General features: G+C 36.9%; 1 protein-coding gene across 1 annotated transcript in view; it reads right to left on the reverse strand.

Annotated features, from left to right (window-relative positions):
• Nucleotides 1-248: 248 nt before the first annotated feature.
• Nucleotides 249-17,315, reverse strand: part of LOC104621567 (TBC1 domain family member 12-like) — a 45,786-nt gene continuing 28,719 nt past the window's right edge. The window contains exons 4-14 of the mRNA XM_010288088.1: nucleotides 14,393-14,508; nucleotides 12,289-12,371; nucleotides 10,548-10,665; nucleotides 10,057-10,163; nucleotides 9,314-9,394; nucleotides 6,054-6,148; nucleotides 5,195-5,266; nucleotides 3,590-3,718; nucleotides 3,159-3,268; nucleotides 1,447-1,705; nucleotides 249-1,213 (exon numbers count right to left, since the gene is read on the reverse strand). Of these exons, the coding sequence (XP_010286390.1) occupies nucleotides 1,145-1,213; nucleotides 1,447-1,705; nucleotides 3,159-3,268; nucleotides 3,590-3,718; nucleotides 5,195-5,266; nucleotides 6,054-6,148; nucleotides 9,314-9,394; nucleotides 10,057-10,163; nucleotides 10,548-10,665; nucleotides 12,289-12,371; nucleotides 14,393-14,508 (1,239 nt within the window). The 3' untranslated portion in view covers nucleotides 249-1,144. The remainder of the gene's footprint in view (nucleotides 1,214-1,446; nucleotides 1,706-3,158; nucleotides 3,269-3,589; nucleotides 3,719-5,194; nucleotides 5,267-6,053; nucleotides 6,149-9,313; nucleotides 9,395-10,056; nucleotides 10,164-10,547; nucleotides 10,666-12,288; nucleotides 12,372-14,392; nucleotides 14,509-17,315) is intronic.

Here is a 17,315-nt window from a genome sequence, read left to right on the forward strand (position 1 = left end):
CTACAGTCACAAGTTGTTGTACAGCATCTTCAAGAATAGGAAGTGTTTGAAAATATCTGCCATGATACATACAATATGACCTTATGTCTCACAGTTAAAAGATGTTAAAGAATTAAGTATCACTAAATCAGATGCTTTTTGGATTTCAGTATTGCACACTAATAAAAGATAGTTTCAAAAACAACTCTGTGCCTGCTTTATTCCAAAGTGTTAAAAGTGGCTGCTCCTTTGACAAAACGAAGCCTGCTGATAGCTTTGTCAGTTTCTAGTGTTCACCGTTACATACAAGTATTTCTTAGTTGGAAATGGCTCAACAAAATAAAACTTCTGATGGCAAAACCCTTTCACAGAATACCTACTCCATTTTTAATAAGCTGCACAACCAATACACCAAAACAAATGCTTAATACCACTCGATTTGAAAGCTGTACACTCTAAAAATAATAGCCCTGATCTTACCACTGTTTAAAATTCAGGTGATTTTTGCTCTAACAGGTTTGGGCACAATACTTCCACAGTTCCTGAGTTAATTACATTTGCCCAGACTGAAGAATGAAGCTGCAACTTAAAACAACAAAAAACCAAACAAGTAAATAAGACAATACCCCTTCCCAAATTTTAGCCGTCTTGCACACAAACATACCAAACCACCTTATTTGGTCCTCAATACTTTCAAATGGTTAATTGTGGAGGTAATATTTGTACCAAAGCATTTGGTTTGGATAGCAGTTCTAGGGCCTTAAGATTTAGCATTTCCCTCACCCCTGCCTCCCCAAAAGTGCCTTTGTGGTATTTGTAAAAAATGTTATGCCTCAAAATTATTTTTCTTTTAAAGTACCAACAGAAGTTATTACAAATGTTTATTGCATTGAGCTGATTCTTTTAAAGTATTAAATATGAACTCCCCCACTTCTCAGTTTCATAGGTTTTAGTATTCTGTGTGAAAACAAATCTTCCCACGACAAAAGCTAATACTGGCAAAAGGGTGAAGATTTCATCAGTTCATTACTCCACTGAGAGCCATGTTGTTTTTCCACCTCATTTTCACATTTTCTATAGTGCTTTTCCACATAGAAGTGATGTGAAAACTCCTTTGTCATCAAGTGGTTTTCCACATTTTTGATTGACCTCAACATTACGACAATTAGCTTTTCAGTGCTGGGCTATGGTTCTTTTCCCCTTCTTTGTTGTCCTTCATCAGTGAGGCAAACACCTGGAAAAGTAATTACTTAATGAATATAAAAAAGCCAGTCTTATAAAAAAGATCAATATTAACCATCATAATATTAGCATGGAGATTAATTTCTAGAATGAGACACTAGAAAGGAAGCACCCATTGCTCAGAAGTCAGACATGCAGCATAAAGTAGTCTTAATGAGAATTGCCCCATGTACTCATGTGCCAGCATGTCTGTTTTGATATGTATCTCTCCAAGAAAAAACTCACCTGTGCCCATTTTTTATTACTATTCTGCATCTGAATAGCTGCAATACAACTAAAAAGCTTTTCTGATGTAATGTCTTCTGGGAGTTTTGTTAGAAACTGTGCTATATGAATGAAGTCCATCTGTAAGAGAATATCTTCATATAACCGAAGGATTCCTAGTCCTGTCCTGAACAAAAATTCTTCTCCGTCTCTACAGAAAACATCCCAGACACGACAGGCCAGATCAAGTGGTAATGACTTGCTGTAGAGTGTAAAAATCCTACAATTGAGAAAAAACGCAGTTATAACTTTAACCTATTTCAGAAAGATGAAAATACAACCTCCTTTAAATTCCAGTTATGTTAGCTGAGAGTGAGCAGATAACAAGTTATTTCACATGTTCTTATTTCTTCCTGTATTTCAAAGATCCACAAGTCCCCAGTTTTTTAAGTCAGAGGTCCCACTCTGAAACCCATCTCGTCATGCTACAGGAAATCCTTCATTTGAAAGCCACCTCCTTTAGGAAGCTCTGGCTAGAGAAGTTACAAACATCTTTACACTCAAACAAGGTGTAATATACAAATAAGAACTTAAGCAACAAAGATCTTAATTGTGTAACTTAACCCTTAAGCGATACAGTTTAACAGCTCTGTTCACCACTCATTTTCCAAACTAAATCTAAAGCCACAAATCACCTCAACGGAAGGCTACATCCCACTAATGTACTAATGAGAATTCCATAACTACATTTCCGTGACACATTTTGAATTTCTAGTCACATTAAAAATCACCAAAACCTGAAGACAGCCGCTGTTCTGTTCTTACTGGGAAGAGTCCAATTGCATTTCTTATTGCAAAGTTTATTTTTAAAAAGCATTCATTATACATGGACAGAGTGTTCAGTCGGCTGTGTGTACCATATTGTAGAACCCCTCCCACAAATTTGTAGTGGTTCCTTTGATACAAAGCAGAATGTTCTCTGTTTCCCCATTATTCCTATTGGGAAGTGGTTCGGGAACCTCAGAACACTCCTTACCGCAGACTACCATAACCTCTTCTACCCTCCCTTTATAAGAGGAGCGCGCTCTATCTCAAAGCCATCTTCGGATGGCATTCTGTATTTGACAGCACTATACACACTTCAAGGATGTTTGCATTCCTGCCTCCCATTATAGGTACATAACGTAGTTTGGTACTCTGCTCTAGAGCATTCATTACTTCAAAATGTTCACTGTATTTCCAAGTTTATACCCTTTCCCAAACCAGGTCCTAAATTTCATCCTCCTTCTGCTTTAAAGTCTATAGCCCTATATTCATACTTTCTTCAGTACCTGATTATGTTCATTTCATTAAGTCACTTACAATCAGTCATAAGACAACTACAGTGTAGTAGCCTCCTATCCCCGACTTACGTTACCCATAGCTGACCCCTTACCTGCAGCAACAAGAAAATGAGACACATAGGAGTCCTGTGTGTCTTGTTTTCTGTCTGAATAAATGTCACTCCTCATCTTAGTTCATAAAGTTTGAAACTTGCCAAAGGATTTGCAGTCACCCAAAACAGTTCACCATGATTTCATCACAAGACCTAGGAACCTGAGGTACGCAAGCATCTACTGAATGCCCCACGCCCTTTTTTTTAATGCTGTATGTCTATTGCTGAGAAACCTATAGCAAAATGGAAAATGTTCCAACAGTTGTAGGGTTAGGTTTGCTATGTTCTCTAAACTCACCAGTCTATCAAATATATGTCTGGAGTAAGACTGTATGATTTGAAATGAAGAAACAATTTGGGAAGATTTTCTTCAAAGAATACTTCAAAGGCTGCAAAGTATTTCAGCATCTGTAGAGATAGTAAAGCACCTTGTAAGCAGTCATCAAAATAATGTTTAGTTGTAAAATAACACAAACCCCACCAAGAATTGAGGATGTCAACATAGCACAATGTGACTTCTTAGGATAAGTACAACAATTAAGTGTGTCTAAAGGAAAAATCAAAACAGTAGAGTGTGTTCTACAGATTAGTATTTGGTATTCCCAATTTTGTAACCACAGGTTAGAGTTCTCCATTATTCAACAGCACAAAAAGGAAGTCCTCAATAAATCAACTATGCTTCGAGTCAAAAGAATGTTATGGTTCAAAACCAGAAAATTCTGTGCATACCATACTGTGATCCACACGGAAAAAGGCCAGCTGGCATGGCTTGTTTAGAAGGTTAGCAAAGGCAATGAAAGCATCTGCCTCTTCCAGATTCAGAATGAGCACAGCAGCGATGAAGGACATCCCTTGTACCTTCAAGTGGGAAAAGCATCAGGCAAATATAGGTGAGTAGGTTCAGTACATCTTATAACTTTCGAAATGCAAATATTCACAGTCTGCAATATACCAAATACCATTACATAACATTTCCAGATGAACAGAAACAATATGAATAAATAATTTTTATGCATGCAGTCAATTTGATTTCAGCAAGACATAGTATTTCTTCTGATGCTGGTTTTAGGTGCTTGATGGAAGTGCTGAGAGGTCTCATGACCACAAGTCCTTGGGACTTGGAATGGAGGAAAGTTAAAACCAGACAGGCTGGACGCAGAGCTCATAAGAGACAAAACTTGGCCTTAAATTCATTGTTAAACTATGGAAAAGCAGACAGGGAGAAAAACCTCACATATTGGATAGTTTAGACCCAGACAGATATGCTGGAATTGAGACAAAATTCTGTTTCAGAACAGTCAATACATATCTTTCCACTTGCCAAACAGTATTTGTTCACATACAGAAAATTACTTTTAAGTGGTTAGCTACAATGCAAGTTTACATTTTTCCATGACTATTCTCAAAAACACTTAAGCCTGCAATAAAGTGAAGAGCATTATGCTTGTAGCTGTTAACTGATGATCTGAATACTCATTATACTAAAAATAATTTTACCAATTTCAACTGCTGTTTCTGTTGCCTGCTCCTCACTTAAAAAATGCAGTCAGTACCTTAACCAACTAGGGAGAAAAGTATTGATATACCTCAAGAACAGTCCAACAGCTTTCCATTTTTGTGGGATAGTTGGGTGTGGAAATAAGATTACATTAAATTTACTGCCATATTAACATTAAAAAAAAAAGTATGATCAGAAATATCCAGGCTAGCTGTGATCACATAGCTCAGAGATGTTCTGGTTGGCTGGTTGGTTTGGGGTGTTTCTGACAGTTTTTTGATGGGTTTTGGTTTTTCTTTCTAAACACAGTAATGTGTGCAAAGAACCTTATCTTCACTGATCTCAGATGGAGCAATTAATCTTTGACAACAAGACACCAATAAGGAGTTTCTGGATTCTGGGATGTGTGGTAGTGAAGCAGAGTATCACTACGGAAACGGCAGCAGTGGGAGCAACACTAGGACAGAACAGGCCGAGTGCTTACTGGAAGTCCACCAGCAGGTTTTTTTTCCTGTAGATACTCTAGGTCTGTCAGAACTATAATGGCCTTGTGAACACATCCGTTTAAAACTTTCCAGGCAAGCCATCCTTGTGTATCCTATGTATAGGATATAGGACTCATCCTTGGCATTCAGTACATTTTCAGGTATTTAATTATCTCTAAGAATTAGCATCATTGTAACTGCTATGAAATGAGCAGGTGCCAAAGTTTAAATTTTTTTTTTTTTAAGTGCTAGCAGCATAAAGTTTAGAGAACCTACTTATTTAATACACTCTAATACATCACATTTTAAGCTTCTTTGCTGCGTTATAAACATTTTACAATAAATACTTACATATCCCACATCTGGTCTGTAACATGTATATGCTCCTAAAACACTATGCAGCAGATCATGATAAGGACCACCCTAATACAAGGGGAGAGGGGAGGGAGGAAAAGAAAAAAGGAAGTTTTTCAAAACCACTTCATAAATACAGGAAGGTAACAAGCCAGAACAAAATAAGAAGCAAACGAGCCAGTGAACTATTGCTTCATTCACAGCTAGAATAATACCAGTTTTTACTCCAAGCATTACCATGTATGCTTTTGAAATGTTAAAGGAAAAGTAACAGACCAATAATACAATGAAATAATTAAGTGGAAGTCAGTACATAATGGAAAATGGAAATATATGGTACACATCCAGGGTTGTTTTTCCCTTTTGAGAGACAGTGGATGTTTTAATTCTTAGTAACACAAGTTACTGTATATAAAATATATGTGTTATTGCAATCCACGTGTATGCATACATTATATCTATATAAAAAAAAATCACAAAGCCTGAAAATGTGTAGTGAAACGCATGAAGATTTCTGTAGAAGCAGTGAGAATATTCTAATTTTTGCATGTAAGTAATTTCATAAACATTAATAAGAATTGCATGCAATTTTTCCAGAAGAAAAAGCCTTATAGTCTGTCATTTACAAATGTCCAGACAAGACGCTTTTGTAGGTGTCCTACTTCAATCTCATTTAAAAAAAAAAAAAACAAAACACACCACTATTTGCTGTTGTATGTAGAAAAGAACCAATTTTGCTTCTGTTATTTGTTTTATACAAACAGCTTCTAAAAACTATTCCATATTTAGCTATCTAGGTTTCTTTTCTTGTTTCAGAACTTTAAAGTTGTCATAACTAAAGTTAAAGAACTCTCACCTTCTGGAAAATATATAGGGATGGAAATGTGCGTGATATATCCAACTTAATTAGCTCCAGACTGGCCTCACGATCAGCAACAGATGCACCTGCATCTGCAAGCAAAACCAACACTCATTAAAATTGATAGATAATTCTACAGACTTCAGAATAAAACTGCCACAGCCACATAAAGACTCTTAGGATCTAAGGAAAAAAGTTACCTCATTCTAATTCCTGGAGTATACTTATACAGTACTATACTGTAAGAGCTAAAGCTGTCCACTGATACCTGGTATATGCCATCAACTCCAAAAAGTGAGAGAAACTATCAGTAATTACTACCTCTGTCTACTCATTCTTCTTCAAGTCATACACCTTTACACCATTCAGACTTAAATCCAAAAGGTTACGTTTTACTTCTGTATAACACCCTATCCAGGCCCAGGCTGGCCCTGTATTCACTAGAATTTGAACTCTGACCAGCCCAGTCCTCAAAACTCTGTTTTCTTTCTTATCTTCTACTGTGACTGCAGTTACTGAGTCTGTGCAGGAACACAGAGAGCACTGCTCCTGGTCTAATGGTATGTCACTTTTCAATTTTTTCTTTCCTAATTGGCTCATTTGGTGACTCATTTCCATCAGTAGCATTGAAATATACTCTGTACACTGGAGTAAAAAAAAAAAGATTGATTGCATCATTATCACAATAAACCATCACTCTTCACCTGCAGAGTTGAGCATGTTACTTTTGAAGTCATGCTTTTCTCACATCCCACTTTTACTGCAGGTAACTAAAACATACAGAGAGGCTTCACTGAACTTTCCAGAATTGGCCACATAGTTATGATCTGCAGTAGTTAACATGATTTCTGAGCTCTCATTAGCCTCACATTTTTTTGCATCCTTAGGAGTGGCATTCTTCAAACAGCAGGAAAGAAAGCAGCATTCACTCACAAACCTCCAGAAGAAATTCAGCTGGCCCTTGAGCTCTCTATCCTATCTTCTACACAGGGACATGATGCAAATACTAGTGATCGCGAGGAAAAAACATGTAGCACCTTGGGAAAAGGCTCTTTCAGAGGGCTTACTCCACTCAAGAGCTATCTGGGAAGTGGAAAATTGCAGAATTTGATGAATAGGCTAAACGGAATGTTCTCTGCTGAAAGCAGCATTTTCTTCCAGTCCTCCTAAAACTATGATAGTTGCATTCAGGAGCAAGTGGGACTGCTGCAGGCTGTGTTAGGGGAATTTGGGAGAAAGGCAATTATTATTACAGAGAAATACATACACAATCTAAAATAAAAAATTCAAGAGCTGCTGCTTAATCCCTCCCTTCTCTTTTAAAAGGAACAGGCATTATATTTGAGATTATTTCATTTGGGACAGTATCGATTTACAGAACCAGAGAGCAGTTTGGGTTGGAAGGGACCTTTCAAGGTCATCTACTCCAACGCCCTGCGCAAGAAGCAGGGACATCTTCAACTAGATCAGGTTGCCCAGAGCCCCGTCCAACCTGACCTTGAAAGTTTCCAGGCATGGGGCACCTACCACCTCTCTGGGCAACCTGTGCCAGCGTTTCGTCACCCTATATGTAAAAAATTTCTTCCTTATCTCTCGTGTAAACCTACCCTCCTTCAGTTTAAAACTGTTAGCCCTTGTCCTATTGCAACAGGCCCTGCTAAGAAGTCTGTCCCCATCTTCCTTCTAAGCCTCCTTTAAGTACTGAAAGGCTGCAATAAAGGTCTCCATGGAGCCTTCTCTTCTCCAGGCTGAATTTAGAGTGATTCCCAAAGAATATAAGAATCTACAACACAGAGCACAAGAAACTCTGGATTTACACACGAAATTCAATTTTGTGGACTCCAAAAGAGAGGAGTCACTGGGGGTCTTTTGAGCAGATCTGACCAAACATCTTTTGATGAATGTCTTGTCTTCAAGATACAAAAAGATATTTTTCATGCTTTAATTTTTATCTGCCAAAAGTGTTAAAAATATTTGAACAAAAAAACCCCTCAGAACTACAAGTACGTTAAACGAGGCTAAAATAATTGATCTTCTAGACTTTGCTATCAAAGGTTAGTAACAAGCACAGTGGATTGGCTTGCTTTTCAACCAGAGATGAAAATCCTATTACTTTAAAGTTCTCCCTCATTACTACATTTCCCAGAACATCTGACACAATCAAAACAGACCCTTCCCCCTTTCATTCCCACCTACTACCTTTCCAAAATAAACAAATTACCTAAGCTTTCCCCCACACTCAGCCCACACCCCCACAACACAAGAACAAAGAAACCACCACCCCACAAAACCAAGGGGCATTGCAAACATGTTTTCCAAGGATAAGAATATTTAGGGTACACGCAGAATTTTTTGTAAACAGTTTGCCTCAAGACAAGCTTCATTTGAATCACAGAGGTACCCTAAGGAAGACCCAAATAATTCACAGTCAAAGTAGCCAGTTAGTCAGGACTGGCGATGGCAAGTGCAAACAAAAGAGTACTTCTTGCATTACAATGGCATTTTCTTTCCTAAGAGACCAACTCCAGAAAATAGTTATTTTATAGCAGCTGGTACTGACAGTATCACATAAGACAGCATTTTAAAAAGTAACTGTTACCAGCACAAGGAGTTAATGTTTGTAACAAGGATCTAGCCACCAGTAAAAACATCATTGATGCTATTTTTAAAAGAAAGAATACCCACAGTAGACAGCAATATGCCAGTGATAAAACTCCACTATACATACAAGTATGCTAACATCCCCAAGTAGATTTGTGAGGAAAGGCCATCTGGGCAGCCAAGAAAACCCAAGTGGGATCCGAAATGTGTAATGTTACACATTCTTCACCCCTCAATCAAAAAACAGAGTGTAATTTTCTTTGCCAAAACTGTGGAAGGGATACCAATGTAAGAACCATCTAAGCAGAGCTAAGCAATAGCACATACTGTAATCTCATTTCCCATTTCTTCTTTTTGTGTTTCATCTAAAATTTTCATGAGAGCTTAGTCCTGGTATTTCAGGAATCCATATGAAAACGCATTAATTTGAAAGTGAACTACAACATGCGAAATTTTAATGTACCTTTTATTGATATAGTAAATACTGTTAAGCCCCTCACTCACCGACTTGTTATAAGAAAGCCAACATTTAAGTAGGGAATGACTCAGAGCACTTTTAACAAGTATTATTAATGCTGCAATTGCAGCTGAACTTGTGAGGCTTTCTGGGTTTGTAAAAGTGAACAGGAGGCTGTCTAGCATTCAGGAAATCTCACCTTCTATGTCATTCTCAGAACTTGTCTCACTGAAACTTTTCCATCGTTCCTTAGCTCTTGACAAGAAGATTTCATAAAGTTCTGCAAGAAAACAAAAACAAAAGCAACAACAAAAAAGGAAGACATAAGTAAGAAAAGCACCAATCCAAAACAAAACCACACTAAGTATTCTTGGCTTTGGTTTTGTTGCTTGGTTTTGTCTCAACCACTAGGCACGGGGAGAGGGGAGAATCTATTAACTGGTTACCACTAACCACTGAAGTACCACTATACAGTTTTATAGTGTGCACTGTATTATGCTTTCTTCTGTGGTAAATGTGCAAATTACAAGAGGGAAATAATGTCTTAAATAATTCAGATTTTTTTTTTTTGAGTGGGTTAGAACACTTCCAGTTCATCAAAATCATTAGTTATGAAATAAAGCAATTTCCCTTTCCACTCCTTTAAGGAAACTTTCTACAAATTCTCAATTTTAAACATAAAAATCATTTTTTGGGGGAGCACAACCTTAACTCTTATATGACTAAAGTGTTTTCATAAGCAGTTTTTGAACATTGTTTCCATAATTTACGAGGCTATGAGACCTAGTTATAAAAAACATCTGTTCCTAAGGTTGTGAAATACAGTTCTTCAAAAAGAAAATACACTCTTATTTATACTTTTTTTTTTTAACAAAAGTTTAATTTTTTCTTTGAAAATAGCCAACTGAATTTTGCACTAAAACATAATCTGTTAAGGCATACCAGGAGTGATATTTAATTCGTTTCCCACAGCTAGACTCCAAACCTTCCCACGTACACTCGGGGGTAATCCTTGCCACCACAGCTCTCGAACTCTTCGGGTAGCACGCCTAGGATAGGGAAGCAGGGGGAAAAAAAAAAAAAAAAAAAACACACACACAAAACAAAAAACCACAAAAACAAAGACACATATTGTACATCTTGTTTTCTAAAATCATTGGGCAACTTACAAGCAAAATAACATACTATTTCCCAAGTCAATATTTAAGGATCTCCGCTTATGCTAAAGCCCCATTAAAAAAAACCCAAAACATTAAGCTCCCAGAAAGCATACACTTCATGTGGCTCTACAGTGCCTCTCACTATATTATGGCAACAAAAACTGACTTCTTGACAAAACAGAAAGGAAAAGGAAAATAAGGTATGTGGTGCCTCTGTTTCCAGAGGAGAAACAAGCCAGGCTTGCCTCATTGACACAACAGAACTTTACTTACATGCCTTCCCAGTTAGGTAGTATTTCATTGACCCAGATCACCATCGCACTAGCAATATTCTCTTCTTGCTTGAAACGCTCTCTCATTATTTTTTTCCTTTTATGTGCTTCTTTAATTTCTGTTAGGCATAACATGTTAATAATCCTCCATTAGTGTATATAAATTATTAGGTAAATAATTAAGATGTTTTCTAATTATTTAGATGTCTGAAAGAGATCAAGGGTAAGTTACAGTTGCACACCAGCTAGCCGGTGCCATTTTTGTTGATTGTAGGTGTATTTCTCAGGAAATTGTTTAATTTAATCTGTCTTTAAGTTATTCAAATACACAGTGATTTAGACAAACAAAAATCTGGCTAGAAAACTTGTAGCACTTCTGCAATACACAGAATGACTAAAAAGCAAGCACATTATCAGTGCTGCTTTTCCGGTAATGAATTTCACACTACGTTCTACCTAAACCTTACTTATTACTTAGACTAATCAGCAATAATTATACATAAAATTACTACTCAAAAGTGCAATTCTACATCTGTTTTAAAACTATTCAAATTTTAATGAAACTTCCAACTAGAAGGATTACGTATTTTCTTTTCTGGAAAAAGGACCTCAAGATCTGAGACAAAGCCACAATGCTGAACAAGAGAAGAATATTCTGCCTTCTGTTAAAAAAAGGATCATTTTTAGATCTCTCTTATTAAAAAGGCTAAAAGGAGGACAGAGCAGGACTATCTTGACATCATGAAGAACCACTGTGAAATTGCAAGACATTTTCTATTTACACATGCATTAGACACATGCCATCCCTGGTAAACTGATAAGGCTGACGAGCTTTGTTAAGTTTTTACTGAAGCTTTGTGTGTGTGGCAATAGTTAATTTGATGAATACCAGGGCACACATACTAAAACGCTACACATGGCTGACCCTCCAAACATGGACCACAGATCACACCTTACAAGATGCACACCACAAGGGAAGAGTGAAATGAATGTCCAATGCCTTGGATTTCTTATGACATCTTTCAGACTAAGCTGCCACAGATCCATAGAGGCTCAATCAGTTCAGAAGCTTAGATCTCCGACAACAGCCCAAGTAAACCATGCAGCACAGATTCTTAAAATAGCTTATTCCCTCAATACGAGGCACAAGACTACAGAAGTCCTTTCAACAACTATTCATAGATGGACACAATACCAGATGCTACAGATACGTTTCATTTAAAAAAAAAAAACAAACAGATCTCGTGGGAGTAGGAAAGTTCATGCAGGTACAGCTGGTTGGAAAAAAACCCAAAGTTTTCATCTGTCTTCACATTGGAATTGATCTCAAATTCCTGAAAAAACAGATTTTTAAGCAGTCAGCTGTATTATACTTTGCCTCTCAGTGGCAACTGCAGCAACACAGCTTGAAAAAGGAGTCCAAGTACCCAGAAAGTTTCTGGCTGATCACATTACACAAGTAGGTTTTTTTTTTAAAAAAAAAAAAAAATCAAATTCCTACTTAAAAATCAAAGAAAAAGTTAAACTGACTTCTGAACCTAGTTATGTTCACTGTGGTAGAATAAGAAAACAATTTGATAATTGAGTTCTATTTTATCATCTGGTACATATGCACACAGAATTTAACCTAGATATTAAACAAGGTTGTTCTTTACAGTACCTACTAGCTTACAAGCCAGAAATTACTTTATTTTTGCTGCACAGTTAAGAAGAATTATAGTGATTATTGGCAGTTAACATACCTCGTTTTTTTGCCTCTGCCACCATTTCATCATATTCTTGTCGGTGTCGTAAAGCCTCCTCCACTGATTTGGCAGGAAGATTTCTGAAAACAATTTGTTCCTGAATTCAATACACACAAATGATGTTCTGAACCATTTTGAAACAGGTTTTAATTTGGCTTCTCTCTAAGGTGAGCTTTGGGGTTGTGACACTACCAGTGTTTCAGTAACAGCAGTAGAGAACTACCAGATGTTTACTACTTCTGATTATTAGTTCTCCTAGAGCTTTCCCCAACACAGGATTATTAAATTTGTTGAACATCTGGAATGATGCTTGAAGTTTGCACGAAGTGACAAACGGGAAATATTGATATTCCATATAGTTATTTATTGCAATGCATTTCTGCACATGCAGATTTTAATAATTAAATATACCTGCATATTGATACTCCACTCATTCATACGAAATCCATGATGATGCATTTTCATTAAAAGGTAAAGGTTTTTATTCACCATAGTTAGCCCTTTAAAACTCCCACAAAAGAAGATAGGTTTACCAAAAGAAGAAAGGGTAGATCTCCATTTATGTCAGTGTTAAAGCTAAGGAAGCTTGCTGCAGTGCTATGAGTTCACCAGCTTAAAACGCATTTGGTTTTTGGCTGCGTAGTGATCCCTTAATTGCCAAACACACACTTCCTTTTGACCAAGCAGACTCATTCCAAAACAAATCAGAACACAATGTTTGGTCTCAGTCTCTTACCTAATTTCTAGTCTACTTTGGTTCAAAATAAACAGAAGACAGTTTTGTCATTTTAATATGCAAAAAAGAAGTTTTCCATCTCCTCTTATACAAGCAGAAAGATCACTTTATTAATATTTCCAATGAAAGTGAGAGCAGAATATAATTTCAAGGATGAGATTGTGGCAACATGTTACACACTTGGGATGGCACTCCCATTTGAAACAATGGAAGTGTCATTTGTAAAGACATACTTATGTCAGTTTATGAATTTTGATATTTTGAAAGTACAGAAAAGCATCAGCGAACCAGTTACTGCATATCTTACTCTCCACCATACAACACAGAAATAATGCATTTACAAAAAATGTAATCATAGCAATCCATACCTCCAGTTAAGATATTTCTGTCTTAGCACTGAATGACCTTATATACCACTAGAGAGAATATCAAAGGAAACGCTGTATATTCTATTTTCCATTTCTTAATTGGCACTGATAAGAGCAAACATTTAACAGTGCCATCACAAGCTTTCTCAAGCAGCAGTTTGAAAGCTTTGCTCCATTTGCTTTCCTCACAGCATATATTCCTAGACAGCAGGTCCTCTTTACTTCAAATTTATGAAGACTCTATAGCTGAAAATATTGACCATTTTATTACTCATTTTTCATTGCTATTCTTATTTGTACTTAATGCAGTTTTTTTGTTGCATCTTCATCTGCTGCTTCCTTGCCTTCAGCTGTAGTATGAAGGAGCCACAAAAACGTAACTGGAACAGGGGCAAGGGAACAGTTCCAGCGAACATCATCTCGGTACCAACGAAGGATTTAATTGTACTTGCCAGATACAAAATTAGCATTCAGCATTTGTGACAGGAAGGCATTTCTTGTGTTGCAAAGGCAATTCTTACCACTCATGCTGTTACCTACCTAATACTTTTTCCTTTTTTTTTCCTTTTATAAAGGACTCTTCTGGTAGGCCAAGTCCAGGTTTGCTGAAGCAACAACTGCCATTGTTAAGTCTTCCTGACTGGTCTAGGAAATTAAGTTTCCAGAATGGGGGAAGGAGAAGGGAGTGCACACTGAGATGGCGGGTAAAAAAACCATAAAAGTCCTCAAGAATTTTCCTCATTAAGGATGCCCAAACACTGTTGCAGGCAGCTGTGATACACAGTAGATAACAGACTGGTGGCCCCATTACAGCGAAAAAGAATTCCTCATATAGACTATAATATACTTAAAGGTTCTTCTGGAGGTATTTGTTAGTCTATTATCTGGGATGGAATAATCCAATGATACTTTCATGTAAGACTTGCGAAGTTTAGCTCATCAGAAGCATATCTAACAAACTCAGTCATCATCAGTTCCACTGCAGAATCGTACTTACGCTGGTCGATCCTCCAGAATCAAAGCAGTAGTTGAAAGTGGTTCAAATTCAATATTTTTACGTCTTGCTGATGGGAGTGGAGGTTTATACATTCTTCCTGTCCGTGCTTCATATTCCTAAACAACATTATTGATAAAAATTAAATTTCAACTTTCAGCCTCACTTCTAATTAATAAGCATAGTATTTAATAAGCATTAAACAAGTAAAAATGTTAAAATATATAATATTAAATAACTTAAGACAGCAAGGCACTAACATTACAAGTTGAAATTGTTTATAGCGAGACAGCGCAGCTTTCCAGGACTGCTAAGTAAAGATGAATGAGAAAGCAGTTTCTTGTATCAACTTAATCTTTGATCTATTCTAGTTCAATACTACTACTGAGTACCCAAGGATCAGTTACAGTTAGGAAATCTGCATAATCTTCCCAAACTAATTAGTGTGCAACTATATTTAGGTAATCTGCGGAGTTGACAACAAAACCCAACCAAACAACAACAAAAACCACTAAGCAAGAACATGTGTCTCTTCCCATTTCTTTCCTTTTGATTCTAGCCACCTTAAGAGATCTGGTACCCTTCACATTTCTGAAGCCTTTAGCAAGACAATCAAACACACATTATCCAGAACTACCCACACTATACTCGATGACAATATAACAATATTTCTCAATACACGTCTGTCTCACACAATTTCTTTCTCAAAGGTTAAAACATGCAATCTACTTAGAAAGAAATATTTAAGTGTCTTTAATACACAGAAGATTCTGGGGAAGAAAGAATCCCATCCCTTTTTCCACAGAGCAACTCAACAAAACAGAAATATGAGACAGTCTTTAGGAAAAAGGCTAGACAGAGCCAGATGAAAACTTCAAATCTCACGTTCCATCTTTTTTAGCCTCTGTAAATAAAAATTTACTGCCAAGTTACTGGGAAACCCATTCTTATGATCCAGCAAAACTTAAAAGGTTATTTGTGAGAAGACTTTCAACTTAGCCCCAAACCAAGTTAGCTTGTGGCTTCACACTCTCCTTAGGCATGAAAGCTAAACACTAGTTTCTCTGCAAGTCTTCCACATGCTGGATTTCAAACATAGAATACTAAGAGATGAAAAATCATCTTTTTAAGAGAAGAAACCCAAGGTACTTTAGTAATGTACTTTCACAGATCACACAGCTATTCTCAAGCACAGACAAGTGAGCTGTAATTTGTAAAAGCTTTTTTTTTTTTCCCTCTAAAGACAGTTTGTTCTTGTACATCTGTTGCTTTGATAATTGTGGAAGTAAATTCAGTCTCAGATTAACAAAAAAAAAAATCTTATGTTTAAGTCACCAAAAATAAAAAATTCATCAATGGCTAATTAGGTCATATGTCTTCCCAAACATAAGTCTTCTCTAAAAACCACCCACAAATGAATCTCACACCTAATACACAGCTTCTTGTACACATTAGTTCTGCCACGGAGAAACAGAGGGCTTTACTCATTCAGTATTTATTGGTAGCATTATAGAAACAGAGCTGACAACTTTAAAGCTATTATACAGCTTAAAAGTTCAGTACACAGTTGAAGTCCATAAAGTTAAATGAGAAAAGACCTCTTACAAATGTGACAATGCTGCCTCAGACTTCCAGAGAAGACACAAAGTGTTTGCCTAACACGAAGGTGGCCTAAAGCTTTCTGCTCAACAGCCTCCTTACCCAACCCATTTTAATGACCTCTAACAAAATTTCTGTTCTTCCACATTAAGCATAACACATTAAATGATCCAAAAAGCATAACCTCAATGAAGTCATGTTAATCTTGTCTCAAGAGGACATTATCACAGAATCATTGAGGTTGGAAGCCACCTCTGGAGATCATCTAGTCCAGCCTTCCTGCCCAAAGCAGGATCAACTATGGCAGGTTGCATAGGGCCTTGTTAAGCCAGATTTTTAATATCGCCAAGGATGGAGACTCCACTCTTGCTAGAGAGAGGCTACAGCACCCAGTATTCCCAAGTGGTTTCCCACCCAAGTACTAACCAGGCCCAACCTATTAGCTTCAGAGATCAGAAGAGGTCAGGTATGTTCACAGTAGTAAGGCCATATGCATTATATGCCACTATAGTTTTCAGATTCTGAGGAGTTATCTGGACTTCCTGCCCCTTTCTTTTTCTTTGTGGGAGTCAGAACAATAGTTTAACTGATGAGAAAAGGTGATTGCACCTCCACAAAACATGCCAAAGAATGGTTTTGAAACATTCTCAAGATCTTTTCAAGTGGCTTCCACCGCACTCCACACTCCCCAAGTGTTCATCTATCCTTGCAGCTATCTACCTTTTAACCACTGTATCATACTCTGCCCCGTGGCAGCATACCAAATACCTCATTTTATTAGCACCCTGGAAAGACAGGCACAAACCACCAGGCAACCACCCTATTATTTCAACTAGAGGAGAAGCCATGTTGCTTTTCTGTCTTCAAGAAAAGCTCAAATACTCACCTTGTAAAGACAGAGTGAGCAACTGTTTGCTATCATCATTTATACATACATTCACACTAAAACCCTAGTGCTTTGTAAACACAGTAACTTAAAAGTTATTAGCCAACTGTTCTTAAATAGAAATATTTAGAACTAATTTGTAAGTCACTGGCCAAGAACAGTGGTTATACAAATTTCCTAGAACATATTCCTCTCCTGAAGGGTAATTCCCAAGACAACTTTTGACTGAAAATAATATGCATCCAACATCATTTGCCACATTCAAACAAGTATCTTGAACATCTGGATATATAGGATTGGTAAAGTTCTGTTGTAATTCACACAAGCATGAGAAAAATCATAAAACCAACATTCACTGTATGAATGAATATACATATTCTTAAGCCTAAAATTATTTCATTCCACTTGAAACCATAGAGACATTATAGGCATTACTGTCAC

The sequence above is a fragment of the Phaethon lepturus genome, unplaced genomic scaffold, assembly GCF_000687285.1.
Source record: "Phaethon lepturus isolate BGI_N335 unplaced genomic scaffold, ASM68728v1 scaffold9455, whole genome shotgun sequence".
Lineage (NCBI taxonomy): Eukaryota > Metazoa > Chordata > Aves > Phaethontiformes > Phaethontidae > Phaethon > Phaethon lepturus.